Here is a 17,824-nt window from a genome sequence, read left to right on the forward strand (position 1 = left end):
ATTCAGGATCCCTGGTATCAAATCTCTCTATGAGCTTCTCAGTGAACTCCTCGTAAGATGTGATCTAATGATGTCCCAAGGTTACCATGCCATGGTGCCACCACTCATGTGTTGGTCCATCCAAGTGACTAGCCACATACTTTATAGCCTCCTCTTTAGGCATAGGATTCAACTGCAAGTATGTATCCATCTTCTACACCCAAGCTCATGTGGTCATCTTCCCTAAAGCATCATAATAAGGTAAAGAAAGTTTCCCAAATTTATTTCTCATCTCAAAGTTTTGACTTCTTCCTCTTGATCTGGGCATGTGTCTCATCCTCAAGTTCAAGTAATCCCTAAGAGAAATGTCTACCTAAAACTCTGGTCCACTAGCCTCTCAATCCCTTCTAAACTGATCCTATAACTTTGTAATCTATGGTTCATTAACTGGTTGAACTGGATCTCTAGGTGGAAAGGTGGATAGAAGAGGTCTCAAGCTTATTGCTCGAGTTGGGTGTGCAACATGTCTAAAGTTATCAGCCTTATTCCCATTTTTTTCATATCCATTATTACCATTAATGTTGCCTCAGCCTCCATTATCATTGCCTCTATTATTGTTGTTTCCATTGTTGTCATCACTTGAATTAATATTGATGCCCATATGTCCAACCATAAGCTACACCATCATATCCATTCGCCTATTCTTCTCTTGTTACATATGCTACCCCTCCTCTAATGTATCCAATAACTTAAACATTACATTTTCCTAATTTGGACTGGTATTCCTATCATCTTACTCACCCATACTGCTATCTTGTTCAAATAATATCTTCTCTATGTTTGTATGACTAGATTGTATGTCCCTCTACATGGATAAACTACCATGTTCATTCTACAAGTCTGAACTCCTACCTTGTCTTGCTCTGGTATTGCGGACATTATAAATCCCTTGTCGCATGCTCAAACATAGACATTGAAGATCTCTATAGGATGGCAGGATTTATAGCTACGATACCATTGTAATGGACACCTTGAAAATGCCCAAGAACTAAACCAATTGCTGAAAGTAATTTAAATTTCTTTGCATAGGTTTCAATCCACACAACACGAGCAAGAAGAAATTTATGCAAATTGAAGATTGAACCACTGCTGAAATAATATTAGTTCTCAAAATGATAAAATCAAGTACAAAGCAATGTATTCCAAAGGCCAAACCCCAAGGGAATGACATCTAGAATGTTACAAGAGAGGATGAACGTCCTCTATTGCCAAGAAAGATATGTGACTCACACATCCAAGCTCTTATCAAATGCCATTCACAAAAATCCCATGATCAATAATGAGACTCTCACCCCTATTTATCCTTTTCCTTCACCCTTCTAGAAGGAACTAAAACATTAATTAATTGCAAGTGCTAGAAGCTTCTCCCTTCCAATAATTAATGCACTCTCTAGAATCTTCTCCCTTGTAATACAATAATTAATTATGCTTCTAGAAAATTAAATTACTAGAGGCTTCAACCTTTCCAATAATTAATACACACTCTAGAAGTTTCTCCCTTGTAATACAATAATTAATTTAATTAATTAAATATAAAGTCACCTTTTAATTTTTAATTTTAATTTATTTAATGACTTTATAAGAAATTGATTTAATTTCCTCTTATGCTCCACTTAAATTGTGGAGAACGTGAAGGCTAAAAGATGGGGTCATTATAGCTATGTTTTGTGATAATGTTGTTGCATGAACAATTGAAGAACTTGTCTAAAGAGTAAATTACATCACCACCATTTCTATTTTTAAGTTATAATAATTATTGTAAAGTTTCTACAAATTCTATTACTGAATCAGAGATTAGATTTGACCTTCTTCCTTTCCTTGAGTCTTGTTGTGAATAACTTCAAAGTATTGTCTTGAATTGAATTAAAAAAATATAATTATGAAAACTGTCTTTTCTTTTGCAAATCGTATATGGGTAGTATTGACTAAGGAGTAGACTATTTTGTATTTGTGTGTTCTTAGAGTTCAGCCATACCCATTATTAATAGAGAGACCTAGGGACATTTCCTTTCAAGGGACATGTCCCTTCCAAAACATTCTTTAACTAATCCTAGAAGTCGGTGACTTTTCCAAGAAACAATAAGTTTAAAATAAACTTAACACAAAATGAATTTAGCTAAATCCAAACTAATCCTAAGGATAGACGCCGATATCCCTAAGAGGATAATGTAAAAATATTTGGATTACTCTATGTCATGTAAGAACAGATCAGACCAATTTGTTATCAGTAGGATTACAAGTTATAGACTTAACGATTTCAATATGGCATTTCTATTATTATTTAAATTCTATCTTACTTAAATTAACCCTTCTTTTAATTAATCATAATTAAATAATGGATCTAGAAACACCAAGATGGGATTTCATTTAGGTAAGTTCTTACACAATACAATCCTTCTTTTATGGATTTTGCATATGCAAATTCAAATCTAATTGATAAGTGTTTTACAAATACATAGGACAATAATATATACTATTCCTAAAGTTCAAACCAGCGAAAACTATAGAATAGAGTATTTTCTAACATAGAAATATAAAAAATAAAAAGAGAGAGAAAATGATTCACAGAAATCAAAAGTAGAACGACAAAGAACCTGATTCAGATAAATAAAAAGAAATAGTTCAAGAAAGCAATGCATATTAAAAAAAAATGAGAGTAAAAAAGATTGGAAAATAAAATGCTTTTGTCCAAATTTCTAAGGATGCTGATATTTAAAATTATTACAGTCAATTTGAAACCCTCACTTCTTTGTCAAGAAGTTGGTCGGCACAAGCAATTTTATTTTCTGTCTGACAATTGACTCTGTGTGGGATGTATCAGCCTCCAGTGTTGTCTTCATTTAAATTATGGTTGAACCATGTGGAGATGGCGTGAAGAACAAGGCTAGCATTGACTTGAAGCAGTTCGAAATGCGGATTTCCTGGAATCTTCCCAAATTTTAAAGACTCGGATATCGCTATTTATTTTCTATAGAAATTCAAGAAATACAGCTATTATGGCCACGGAAATGGCGACCAAAAATTTGGTCCTAGCAATCACAGTGTTCATTGCACTGATTAATTGCATTTCAACAGCACAAAATGGTGTGCATTCGCTTCTCTTGGGTAATTCGCTCAATGGAAATCAGACCATAATATCAAAAAATGGTACGTTCGAATTGGGATTTTTCTGTCCGAATGGAACGAATAATTGGTATGTTGGCATCTGGTCCGCACAAATGTCTCCCAAGATTGTAGTTTGGGTGGCTAACAGAGACAATCCTGTCAAAGAATTGCCCGGCGTTCTGACCTTTTCAAGTGATGGTCGTCTCCGACTGCTTGATAGAAATGGCCGGTCAGTTTGGTCGACTGATAATGATCCGAAAGGATCACGGGCAATGATAACGTATTCTGGTAATTTCATCATGCTGGGTGATGGCCAAAACAATTCAGAGATTGTTTGGGAGAGTTTCGGTCATCCGGGAGATACATGGTTGCCTGGCATGAAATTCTGGAGGGGCATGAAGCTGACTTCTTGGAAGACTTCTTCTGATCCTGCAACTGGGCTCTTCTCCATGGGAACGGAGATGACTCAAGGAAAGACGGAGTTGGTGTTGAACTATAACAGCAGTGTTCGATATTATTCAAGCGGCCAGTGGATGGGAAGTTATTTTACCAAGATTCCAGAGGGGAAGCTGTATCTTGACAACTATAAATATTCGTGTGTGAGGGTTTCTCCTTCAAGGTATTACTTTCGTACCAGAATAATCCCGTGGGGACATATCAAGACAGGGCTGGTCCGGCTAGAAGAGAATGGCGAATTGAAAGCTTACTTTGGGATGGATGACGGAACATGGAGTCTGGTAAGGCAGACATACGGAGGTCAATGCAGTGAGTATGATATCTGCGGAGCCTATGGACTCTGTAACCCCAATGATGTGTGCACTTGTATTGAGGGTTTCAGGCCAAAGAATGATTCTCAAGGTTGGTGGTCAACTGGGTGTATTCGGCGAAAACCCATGCAATGCTCTCCCACAGCAGGAACCACCGACGGCTTCTTTGAAGCCAAGAACCGATCCATGCCCGAAGAACGAGCTGTCTCATACAACAACAAGCCTACCATGGATGCTTGCAGGACTGCTTGTCTCTATAATTGCTCCTGTACAGCCTTTGCTTTTCTAGTTTCTGGTCTACGACCGGTCTGTAGACTCTGGTTTGGCGATTTATTCAAAATGGATGTTTCATCAGACAGTCAATCCATCTTCATCAGGCTGGCTGCTTCGGATTTAACGATTTCGACATCAAACAGAAGAAGAAAAGCTTCTCCTCTAGTTTTTATTTTGCTTCCTTCGGCCGCGGCTTTCTCAGCAGTTCTCTTCTTGGTCATATTTATTCTTTGGAAACGGGGAACACTACAGAAGAAAAGTGTAGAAGAGGACATCCCAATCATGCTCAAAACGTTCACTTACAAAGAGCTGAGCATTGCAACTGAGAATTTCAAGCATAAGCTGGGGAACGGAGCATTCGGTTCCGTCTTCAGGGGAACTCTGCCAGGCAGCACGCTTGTGGCGGTTAAGAGATTAGAGGGTTCAGCGGGTGGAGAAAAGCAATTCCGTGCAGAAATAAACACCATCGGCATTATACAGCATGTTAACTTGGTAAGGCTCTATGGATTCTGTGTAGAAGGCAGTCAAAGGCTACTGGTGTATGCCTACATTCCCAATGGCTCTCTTAATTCCCCCCTCTTTAATGAAGGGGAAAAAGCAGTGGCGGTGTTGGATTGGAAGACCCGATTTCAGATCGCACTGGGCACTGCACGAGGATTAGTTTATCTCCATGAGGAGTGCAGGGATCAGATCATTCACTGCGATATTAAGCCTGAAAATATTCTCCTGGATGGCGACTTCAACCCGAAGATAGCCGATTTTGGGTTGGCAAAGCTTGTGGGCAGAGATTTCAGCCGTGTATTGACGACAACAAGAGGAACTCCTGGATACTTGGCTCCTGAGTGGCTTTCAGGCCTTCCTATCACTCCGAAGGTGGATGTATACAGTTTTGGCATGATGCTGATAGAAATTATATCAGGTCGAAGAAATCTGGATTTAACAGTGGAGGAGAGAAGCAGGCTGTACTTTCCCAGCTGGGCTTCATCACAAATTCAGGAGGGAAACACAATAGGCGTGGTAGATGCAAGGATAGCAAGTTCCGCGAATGTTGAAGAGGTGAGAAGAGCCGCTATGGTTGGGGGGCTGTGCATTCAAGACGACGAAGATAGGAGGCCGAGCATGGGTCAAGTGGTGAAGATGTTGGAGGCAACGATGGATGTTCCTGCGCCACAAATTCCGAGGTCTTTATAGGTGCTGTTATATCAAAATATTCAACTCAAAATATTGATTTTATCTTCAAGGATAAAATGGAAAAACATAAGTTTTCATTTGAAGAACATCGCAAAGTCTGCCTGATAGACTTAGAATACCTTCAAAGTCTGAGAGGCAAATGTATCAATTGCTATCATTCACTTCATTGGCATCGGTATCCATGTATTTTTTGGCCAAGCCACGCACCGAAGGCTTGAATTATTTATAGTCATACGTGTTTTTAAAATCTTCGTGGCAAACATATCAATAGTTATCAGTCCATATCAGAGAAAATTCCACATTAGATGAAGTGGGGTCTGTCGAATCTTTGGTGTTTTAAATTACAGCACTACCTACTGCCTGCCGTGTTGCAGTTGTTTTGTGCACCCACATAGAATATGCTTCAATAATTGGTAGCAGTATATTCAAAAACTTAGAGGCATAATTCACTAGTTTTTTCCACTGTTTTTCAAAATTATGGTAACATCTGTTTAAGTTTATTCTCTAACATCTGGTAACTCTGGTAACATCTCATGCATGAGATTTCGCTAATTTTTCTGATTACTATATTTTAAATAGAGCTTTACCTTTTAGCATATGAATGTAAAGAAGTTTTCAAATTTTTATTTATTTATTAATTTAATTCTTTTATGGAGGTCAACTTTTTTCACGTAACCTTTTTGATTTTCAAATTTGAATAGCAAAGAGAAGAGGTTGAGGAAGTCTCATTGATTTAATGTAAATGGATTTCATTGTTCTCTCATTTTTCTGAGTTGTGACTTATCAGATAAAAATCTTATGTTTATATCTAATTTAGAAGTTAGCTAATGCAAATTCTTCGATGTTCTAGGGACTGGCTCCCGCCCTCTCATGCCCTATGTTTTTTGGTTCTGATTCTCAATAGATTATAGTTAGACGCTATAATTTAGGTTTGTAGGATTGTCTTTAGATCAAAGTACGGCTATTGCTGATGTTGAATTACGATGCTTTGTTGGTGGCTTTTCATGGTCAAAAAGATGCCTTGGGCGAAGTCATGGATTCAAAAGTTACGAGTGATCGATGAGTTGAAGATCTTGAGGGTTTGGATTTGTGGCATTAATGTATGGAACTTGATGGAAGTAATTATGTCATAGGCATTTTTAGTATAAAAAAGATTAGGCTAAAAATTTCAATCAATGGTGCAAAACTTCTTGGAAGCATGGACGACCATTAAAAGTATCACAACCGTTAAAATGTTTTCATTTTGTTCATCATCCTTTTAATGAATTGACTGGAGAACTTGGAATCGTCACTTATGTTTTCGATCTTCCTTACCTTTTCTAAATACTCAACTTTGATAATAATAATCTTTAGCTATGTATGGAGACAGTTAATTATAGGTTAGAAAGGATGGTATACAACACCCGATCATGCATCATCTTTAGCTATGCACTCTCTATATAAGACAAAAATCATTCCATTTTTAATGAATCTAGAAAAAAACTGGTTTGACTTTGTTTTGTCTTTAGTGCATTTTGTCTTGAGATTAGCCTGTCCCCTCTATATATACCCAATCCTATTTCCAAATAACTCCTCTACTTCTTGATTTAGCTTTATTTCTTCACAAAAGGAAAAATAAAAGATTCAAGGCTTACAATTATTTTAGGAATAGAGAAGAAGACAGTATGGGAAAATTCATTTCAGTGATAGCTATTGTTTTGATATTGAGATGATGGGGCATTCTTTTGCCTAAGCTCCAACAAGATCACTTGCAAAATCACCAGTGGCAATACCCTCTACGTCATTAGCTCAAACCCTAGTGAAGACACCCACACCATCATCTTCCTCCCTTGTAATTGCACCTTCTTCAAAAGCCCCTACCCTTTCCTCCATCTTTAGATTGCACAACTCCTTCTACTACCTCTATTACCACCACCATACTAAAACTTGTTGTTTTTGGAGTTGGGCACTTGGAGGCATCGCATTCCCTGTTTAACTAGATTGATGAATTATGATAATTTTATGTAGGAATTTTTTTAGATTCACCGTGTTTTTCCTACGAGGCTTTCATTCATATGAACAGGTGATCTTTGTCAATTCTTTCCTCTTGTTGTATATTTTTTACCCATTTGTAGGATTGAATTCTTTCCTTTTGTTGTATAATTTTTACGCATTTGTGGGACTTAAATTCAATCTTGTTCTTAAATCCAATCTTGTTCTTAAATTGGAAAATGCCTGCATGTACCTTGTTTTAGGCTCTCAATGGAGTCTAAAATGAATGGTAGTTTTGGTATAAAAGAAATTTATTAAATATAAATATAAATGTACTATAACATATAATTTGAAAAAATGATATTATTTTTATAATAGCGTAAATTAAATTACATATAATAATAATGTTATACATCATATTTATATAGTATTTGTTATATCATTTTATATATTATATATTGTACTTATAATAATAATTTTTTAAAAATAAAATGTACATTTGAAATGTCATATAGCTATATAGATATATATTTTTATTACTTGTTCCAATATAAATGATCAAATTTAATTTGTAAATGTCATGATAATTTATTCAAATTTGGAAGGGCTATGAATTTACACTTTATTTATTTACATGGATCAAAAGGAAAATACAACTATATGATATTGTTTCTTGAAGCCTAAATAATTTTCATGATTATTATTTATATTCTTTAAAATAAAGTAATCACAAGCGAATTATGTTGTAATTACCCACTTCTAAAAGACATAAAAGTAAAGTTTGAATGAAGTAATTATTATGATGCCATTTATTTTATTTTTTACATAATCATCTTCCTTTTTATTTTTCTTTGTATTATATGCACATTGGATGTTTGATTTGAATACATTAGACAAAACATAAGTTGCATGTGATTTGATATATTATGCCTACTATCACTCTTAGTATATTATGATGTAACAGTGACTTGTACAATGAATGCATATGTTTTTTACATAGGAATATGAATGGATATGAAAGAGGGGGATATGAAGAGAAGAAAAGAGTGATAAAGAGAGAGAAGAGTTACATAGAGATGGTAGAGAGATAGAAAGATCAAGATAGAGATAGGAAGTGATATATAAAGAGCGATAGAGAAGGAGGGCTATAGGGAGGGAGGGAGGGAGGGAGGGAGGGAGAGAGAGAGAGAGAGAGAGAGAGAGAGAGAGAGAAGCACTTTGGGACAATAGCTTGAGAAGCAATACCTTGAGTTTTCTTTCTCATACTTGTGCTACTCTGCTCACTGGGATACATAACTTCGTTTTCCTTCTCTAGATTCACATAGCCTACATTATCTCTATTCTCTGTACAAGCAAAAAAATCCATGAGCTACTGAATGACCCCGTTCATCTTCTCCTCACTTCCTCTAAGGATATCCTTTAGATTCTCTTCATGCATCTTGAACTTCTCAAGAACCTTCCCAAAATTATTTTCCATCTCCATGTTCACATGAACTTCTCTATCTAGCCAGCTTTGTAAATGACCAACCTTATCCTTTAGACTATGAATATCGTTATATATCCAAGTGCTCATCATCAAAGAGTTATCAACCTTTAGATTGGTGTTTTTTAAAAACTGAAGAGTGGACTCAACCATTCTACTAGGAGCACCATGACTAGAATGTGCAATAATCTCCTTCCTACCATCAGACCCCTCAACAACATTTTAAGCTTTAGAATTTGGGATAATGGTATTGGTAGGGCTAGATTTCCCCCTTTTCAAATCAGAACTAGGATAGTCAACACCGTTCTCATGAGGATGTTCTTCCTTTTTCCCATTATAACCCTTCTCATTGATAATATATTTATTAATATTAAAAAAGTAGTAATAAAGTCTTAATTATTTAAAAAATTTAATCTACCTTAACAAATTATTTGTCATAATTAGGAAAGGAAAATACTTTTGTAAAAAGTAATAATTAGAAAAGAAAAATACTTTTGTAAAAAGTACTTTCATTAGTTATATCAAAATATTCAACTCAATTAAATACTAATTTGTAATTTCAACTTTCTTGCATAATACACTATTATTCACTTAATTTTCAAGTGTAAAATCTATCGCAAAGGCTGATTGATATATAGACTTCGATTACCTTCAAAGTCTGTGTGGCAACCTTATCATCGCTATCATATGACATTAGAGAAAATTGCAAGAGCCTTTAATTAATTTTCGTTCTTATCGAACACAGGACCTTTTATAAAGTCCAACGCGACAGTTCACTTCACACGAGCCTGATATCCATGTTTTCTTGGGTCAAACCACGCACCGAAGACTCGAATTATTTATAGCCATACGTGTTCGCTAATGGCAAACATATGAATGGCTATCAGTCCATATCAGAGAAAATTGGACATTAGATGAACTGGGCTCTCTCAAACCCTTTCTGTGTTTTAAATCACAACGGGACCTACTTTCTGTTTTAAATCACAACACGACCTACTTCATGCCGTGTTGCAGTCGAGACGTACGTGCACCGCACATTGAATATGCTTCAAGAATTATGAGCAGTGTACTGCAAAACTTAGAGACGTAATTTACTAGATTTTTCCACTGCTTTTCATGAATTATGGTGCTTTGTTGGTGGCCTTTCCTGGTCCACACTCCACACATGACGAACTAGAAAGATGCCCGCAGGGCTTTCGGCGAAGTTATAGAGTCAAAGGCGGTGGGTTCAAATGGGAATTTAAACACACATATTATAATCATAATGATAATTTCCAGATTATATTAGCAATAATATTATAATATTAGGAACGATTTACGGCACTGGTATTTTTCCAGAGAAGAATATTTGGAATGATGACGTGGATTCAAATTTCATTATTGATATTTATCAAATAACTCCTCACGATTCCCGGAATTATTTATGACATGTTCCTCCATTCCGTAGCCTTTTCGTTTTCTATGTTAATTCCAAAGATTAATTCATGGGAATAAACCACTTTTAAAATCAATTTAACTATATCTCAGTTTCCTATTATTTGTCTTATTTTGTTTTATGAATTAGAGACTGCATGCTACTTTGACGTCAACTCTGCATAAAATAGTATGAACTCATAATAGGATGGACAGTCAAAGAAAAGCTTATTGCCTATATATATATATATAGAGCTCGCTCTTTGAATGAATTAGTTGTTGTTTTCGTAATGGCGTTGAAGTATTTCGTTCTGGCAAGCTCTCTGATTATTGCACTGAATAATCGCAGCTTATTTGCAATAGATGGTGGGGATACGCTTCTGCCGGGTGATTCACTCGGTGGAGATCAGACCATAATATCAAAGAACGACACTTTTGAATTGGGATTTTTCAGTCCAAAAGGAACGAAGAGGTGGTATGTTGGCATCTGGTACGCGCAAATGTCTCCCAAGATCGTACTTTGGGTGGCCAACAGAGATAATCCTGTAAAAAGCGAGCTCAGCATTCTGAACTTTTCGAGAGACGGCCATCTCGGATTGTTTGATAGAAATGGCCTATCAGTTTGGTCACCTAATATTGTTCTGAAAGGAATGCGAGCAGTGATGACCGAATCTGGCAATTTTATCATCCAAAATGAGTCAGAGATTGTTTGGGAGAGTTACGCTCATCTGGGAGATACAGGGTTGCCTGGCATGAAATTTTGGCCCCGCATGAAGCTAACCTCCTGGAAGAGCTCTGATGATCTTGCAAGTGGGCTCTTCTCCATAGAACTAGATCCGTCTCCAGGAAAGACGCAGTTTGTGATCACGTATAACAACAGTGTTCCATACTGGTCCAGTGGAGAGTGGATTGGGAGTTATTTTAGCAATATTCCGGAGGGCAGTTATGTGTCTCGTACGCATCGTGACAGATACCATTTATCCTGCCTGAGGATTCACCCTTCAAGATTCTATTTTATTATTAAAGTAAACTCGTTAAGACATTTCCTGACAGCGCGGGTCCGGTTAGATGAGAACGGCGAATTTAAAACTTTCTTCAAGAAGGCTGATGGTACATGTGAAGGCAAAGAGAGATAAAACTGATTTTATTGCCTTACTGTCGTGCTGAAATACATTACATTAAGCCTCTATTTATAGAGGTCTAAGAACTCTTTGGAATACAACCAAACATATTAAACGTGCTATAATATAGAATTAAATATGGGCGGCTTATATTGCTGTTAGAATGGCTCATTGTTTGATATTTACTCTGGGCGGTGGATGGTCAACCAACCCCAAGGCTGCTGGCAGGGGCCGTTGATAGAAATTAATTCTTCCAACACTCCCCTTTAATTTCTGTCATTAACAATTTTTACATCAGAAATACCCAATTTCTCCTGCAGATATTCAAATTTATTCTTTGGCAATGCTTTAGTGAAAATATTTACCAATTGATCTTTAGATTTGTAGAACTCAAGATAGATTTCTCCATTGTTGACTAATTCTCCGATGAAGTTATACCGTATATCAATATGTTTGCTCCTCTTATGAAATACAATATTTTTAGATAATGCTATTGTTGATTTGTTATTACAAAGAGTTGGTGTTGGTTTCTCTTGATGATGGTGAAGATCAAACAAAATTCGACACATCCATACTACTTGACATGCTATGGAAGTGGCAGCTACATATTATGCTTCAGCTGACGAAATAGTCACTATAGGTTGCTTCTTTGATGCCCATGACACAGCTCCTAATCCAAGGTGAAAGATATATCTAGAAGTGCTCTTCCTATCATCAATGCTATCTGCAAAATCACTGTCAGTATAACCAATCAAACCAAAATTGTTAGCTTTGGAATATAGAATTCCATATCCCATTGTTTCTTCAATAAATCTCAATATCCCTATTCCAACTTGCCAGTGAGAATTTTGTGGTGACTCCATGAACCTTGAGATCAAACTAACACTATACATGATGTCTAGCCTTGTAGCTGTCATATACATTAAACTTCCAACAAGTCTTTTAAACATAGTTGGATCAACATTTGAATTCTTCTCTTCCTTGCTAAGTTTTGTTCTTGTTGCAATTGGAGTTGACACTGGATTGCAATTTATCATTTTAAATCTCTTTAAAACATCTTTTATATATACTTGGATTGACAAATGAAGATACCTTTGTCACATTGAATAACTTAAATACCTAAAAAATATCTTATCAACCCCAAATCTATCATTTCAAATTCTTTCATCATTTTTGAATTGAACATGTCTATTGATAGATTTCTAGTGAATATCAAGTCATCAACATACAAACATACAATCAAAATCTAACCTTCCTTATTAGTCTTAACATACAACGTGGGCTCATTGTTACTTCTATTGAATTGATTACTTATCATGTATGAATCAATACTCTTATACCAAGCCCTAGGAGCTTGTTTCAAACCATAAAGTGCCTTGTTTAGTTTATATACCTTGTTTTCATGCCCACAAACCTCATAACCAGATGGTTGTTTAACATGTACCTCTTCATCAAGAAAACCATTCAAAAAAGCTCATTTTACATCCATTTGATACACTTTCCAATCATTTTGTGAAGCTATTGATAAAATAGTTTGATTTGTGTCAAGTATAGCAACTGGAGCAAATGTTTTATTATAACCAACTCCATATTATTGTGAAAAACCTTTAGCAACTAGTCTTGCCTTATGCTTAACAATTTCAACTTTTGCATCAAATTTAGTTTTGTAGACCCATTTGAATCCTATACATTCTTTTCCTTTATGTAAATCCATTAATTCCATGTGTTATTTCTTTCAATAGAGTCAATTTCTTCATCCATTTCCTTGACCTATTTATCTTCTTTAATTGCTTCATCAAAATACAATGGATCACAAAAAAATAAAGCAAAATTTGAGTAAATGTCTACATTCTCTTCTTCTTGATCACATATCTCTTTTAAGCTTTTTGTCTTGTTACCTTTCTAACTTGGTGTTGAGAATGTAGAATCTGATTTATCACTTACATTTGAACTTGGAGGTGAGGCTCCTTGTACAAAGTTCCTTGGTCAAGTATTGAGTGCTGATTAAGTCCCTTGTTCCTTTAATTCATCATCACTTTGTAATATTGGTGCTCCTCTTGTGACTTGTTTGTTATCATTTTCATGCCATGAATCTTTTTCTTCAAATTTAACATCCCTACTAATGATCAATTTCTTTGAAACAGGGTTATACAATCTATAAGCCTTTGATTCTTCACTATAACCAATAAAGATGCATTTTTAACTTTTATCATCCAATTTCTTTCTTAATTCAAATGGCACTAATGAATAAGCAACACATCCAAAAACTCTAAAATGAGATATATTATGTTTCTTACCATTCCATGCTTTTTGTGGAATTGTACTCTTAACACTCTTTGTAGGACTCCTGTTCAAGATGTATACAACACATGCTACTACTTCTACCCAAAACTCATTGGATAGATTCTTGGCCTTCAACATACTCCTTGCCATTTCCATTACAGTTTTGTTCTTCCTCTTTGCTGCACCATTTTGTTGTGGTGTCCACCTTGTGGTAAATTGCTTCTTAATTCCATGAAATTTGCAAAATTCTAGAAACTCGTTAGAACTAAATTCACCACCTCTATCAAATCGCAATACATTGATGTAGAGACCACTTTGTTATTCAACCAAAGTTTTAAACTCCTTGAATTTTTCAAAAGTTTCACTCTTTTGTTTGAGAAAGTATATCCAAGTCTTCCTATTAAAATCATCAATAAATGTTAGGAAATATATACTTCCTCCTAAAGATGGAGTTTGCATAGGTCCACATATATCAGTATGAACTAATTCTAATGGCGCTCTTGCTCTATATGAACCTCCTATTGGGAAGCTTTCTCTATGTTGTTTTGCCAAAATACAACATTCACATGAACTTGGTGGTTTCAATATCTGAGGCAATCCTTCCACCATATTCTTCTTTTGTAATAGGCTCAAAGCATCAAAATGAAGATGGCCATACCTCAAATGCTATAGCCATGATTGATCTAAGTATACTATCTTGAAACTAACTTCTTTTCCTCCTTGAATGCAATGAATCTAGAGGGGGAACATTCGATTTTGTGTCATGTTGACCCTTACAATTAACCTACCACTAGAATTTCTATCCAAGATTATACAAACATCATTATCAAAAGAAACTTTGTAACCCTTTTGTACTAGTTGACCAACACTTATGAGATTGTGTTTTAATCCAAACACAAAATACAAATTAGGAATATATCTTTTTCCTCCATATTTTTTCAAGACATTTATAACACCTTTTCCCATTATAGCAACTTTACAATCATTTGCTAGCTTTACTTTAGATTTTATAGAATCATCCAACCTAGCAAACAAATCTTTATTTCTAGTCATATGGTTACTACATCCACTATCTAGGAACCATATATCACTAGAAATTTCTTGAGCAACATTACAAGTTATAAATAAACTTCCTAAATTGTTATTAGATAAATCTAAGTAATTAGCACCATTCTTTTCTATCTCCTCTTGTTTCTTTCTACATTCACTTGCAATATGACCAAATCTCTTATAATAATGACACTGAATTCGAGATTTATCAAACCTTGATGATGGGTGTTGGAATGAACTTTTGCCACATCCTCTGTTTGAAGTTTGAATGGACTGATTTGTTCTTTCTTCTTGATTTGGACTTCTATATCCATCTACGCTTCTACCTCTTCTTCTTCCTCTATAGTTTGATCTTCCTCTTCCTTTTCCAAAAGATACCTATAATCTAAAAGCATTCTCCAAAGAAGAATTGTTATTTCTATTCATTCTTGATTCATGAGATAAAAGTGAACCCATCAACTCATCAATAGAGAGTATTGTCAAATCGTTAGATTCTTCAATGACAAAAATAATGGCATCAAATTTTCTAGGCAAACAACAAAGTATCTTTTCAACAACTTTTTGATTTGTCAAATCATCACCATATGAATTAATCTAATTAACCACATTCATTACTTGATTTAGAAATTAATCAATTGAGTCTGAATCCTTCATACACAAATTTTGAAAATCACGCCTTAAAGTTTGCAATTTAGCAATCTTAACTTTTGATGTCCCTTGATATGTTGTTTCTAAAATATTCCATGCAATTTTAGACTTTTTAGCTACACAAACCTTAGGAAAAATTGATTCATCTAAAGATTGTTGAATTAGAAACAACGCTTTAGCATCATTTTTCCTATTATCTTGTAATTTATCCTTTTCATCTTGTGTTAATGTAGACTCATCTTGTGGTTCATTAAAACCCTTTTCAATAAGATCCCATATGCCTTTAGAAAGAAAATTGTTTTCATTTTTATAGCTCAAAATTCATAATTATTACTAGAAAATATTAAAATTTTTGGTTGAGCTATAATACTTCTTGAAGCCATATTAATACTCATAGTTACAACTGCACCTTACAATTTTAAACTTTTCTTTACAAAGAAAATCCACCAAACAAGTCTAAGCCAATGACATATAGCTTAAACAAACAACAATAAAATGTTATTTTCCCCTTTTAACATTTTTTGCTCATTAGACTTCACTCCATAAAATCAGCTCATACCTTCTCTTAAAAATTAAACTGGCATCTTTTCTTCTCTAGATCTTGGCAGCCACTAATCTCCAACTTTAGAAGCTGATGATCTGGAACAAAGAAAACATTAGAAGCTTCATTTACTGCTACAACAGTTATACATATCAACAAATAATTATTTTCTTCCTAAGACCAGCTCTTCATGCTCTGATACCAATTTGAAGGCAAAGAGAGACAAATACATAGAAATAAAACTAATTTTATTGCCTTACTGTCTTGCTGAAATATATTACATTAAGCCTCTATTTATAGAGGTTTGAGAACTCTCTAGAATACAACCAAACATATTACACATGCTATAATATAGAATTAAATATCAGTGGCTTATATTGTGACTAGAATGGCTCATTGTCTGATATTTACTTTGGATGGCTAGAGTGTGGGCTGGACAGTGGATAGTCAACCAACCCCAAGGCTGCCAACAGGGGTCATTGATAGAAATTAATTCCTCCAACAACATGGAGTGAGGTATGGTCAACATATAGAGGTCAATGTAGTGATTATGAGATTTGTGGGGCATATGGACTGTGTAATGCAAATGATGTGTGCAGTTTTATTGAAGGTTTCATGCCCAAAAATGATTCTCAAGGTTTGTTGTCAAGTGGGTGTACTCGACGAATTCCTCTACAATGCTCTACCATAGAGGGAGTTACTACCGATGGCTTCTTGGAATCCAAGAACCGATCCGTGCCTAAAGAAGGAGCTATCTCATATAACAAGCATACCAATATGGATGCTTGCAGAACTACTTGTCTCCAGAAGTGTTCCTATACAACCTTTGCTTTGGCATTTTCTGGTCTACCAGTTTGCAGATTGTGGTTTGGAAATTTATTTAGAATGCATGTTTCATTAGACAATCAATCCATCTTCATCAAGCTGGCTGCTTTCGAGTTGCAAATCTCGATGTCAAAGAGAAGTAGAAAATCCCCTGCACTTTTTATTTTGCTACCTTCAGCGATGACTTTCTCAATAGTTTTCCTCTTGGTTGCATTTATTCTTTCAAAACGACGAAGATAGAAGAAGAAAAGTGTAGAAGAGGATGTGCCCATCCTACTGAAGATGTTCACTACAAGGAGTTACGTATTGCCACTGAGAATTTTAGGCATAAGCTGGGGAACAAAGAATTTAGTTCTATCTTCAAAGTAACTCTGCCAAACAACACGCTTGTGGTAGATAAGAGATTGGAGGGTTCGGCAGGAGGAGAAAAGCAATTCCATGCAAAAATAAACACCATCGGCAATATATACAACATGTTAATTTGGTAAGGCTCTATGGATTTTGTGTAGAAGGCAATCAAAAGCTACTAGTGTATGTCTACATGCCCAACGGCTCTCTAAGGGCCCATTTGGCAATGGGAATACAAGCAAAATAGGCATATGTAAATTCTTAAAATTTTGAATTCTTTTTTTGGATGCACCAAATTGGAATTGGAATACAAAGTAAAATAATTTTGGCCCAAAAATGAGGTTTTGCAATTCCACCCAAATAGGTGTTATTGGAATATGTATTCCTATTCCAGTTTTATTTATTTTAGAAAACATAAATTTTGGGATCTGTGAACTCTCCATCAAATATTGGCTGAACAAAATAGAGAATAGGAACATGTAGCCCCATTTTCTATTCTAGAATAGCTATTCTTATTCTTGAAACCAAATGGACCCTAAATTCCTACCTCTTCTATGAAGGGGAAGCAATAGAGAAAGTGCTAGATTTGATGACCCAATTTTAGGAAGGACTGGGCACTGCACGAGGATTAGTTTATCTCCATGAAGAATGTAGGGATCAGATCATTCATTGTGATACTAAGCCTGAAAATATTCTTCTTGTTGGCTACTTCAATCCAAAGATAACTGATTTTGGATTGGCAAAGGTGGTGGGCAGAGATTTCAGC

At 35.3% G+C, this 17,824-nt stretch overlaps 1 protein-coding gene and 1 pseudogene across 1 annotated transcript; both read left to right on the forward strand.

Annotated features, from left to right (window-relative positions):
- The first annotated feature begins 3,027 nt into the window (after positions 1 to 3,027).
- Positions 3,028 to 5,883, forward strand: LOC149536636 (G-type lectin S-receptor-like serine/threonine-protein kinase At2g19130 pseudogene; annotated as a pseudogene).
- Positions 5,884 to 10,532: 4,649 nt separating this feature from the next.
- Positions 10,533 to 11,378, forward strand: LOC149536637 (G-type lectin S-receptor-like serine/threonine-protein kinase At2g19130). Its single transcript, XM_089806321.1, has one exon. The coding sequence runs from the start codon at positions 10,533 to 10,535 to the stop codon at positions 11,376 to 11,378; it is 846 nt and encodes a 281-aa protein (XP_089662447.1).
- The last annotated feature ends 6,446 nt before the right edge of the window (positions 11,379 to 17,824 follow it).

Source organism: Cupressus sempervirens, chromosome 10 (assembly GCF_028749045.1).
Source record: "Cupressus sempervirens isolate cs-2001-9-10 chromosome 10, ASM2874904v1, whole genome shotgun sequence".
Lineage (NCBI taxonomy): Eukaryota > Viridiplantae > Streptophyta > Pinopsida > Cupressales > Cupressaceae > Cupressus > Cupressus sempervirens.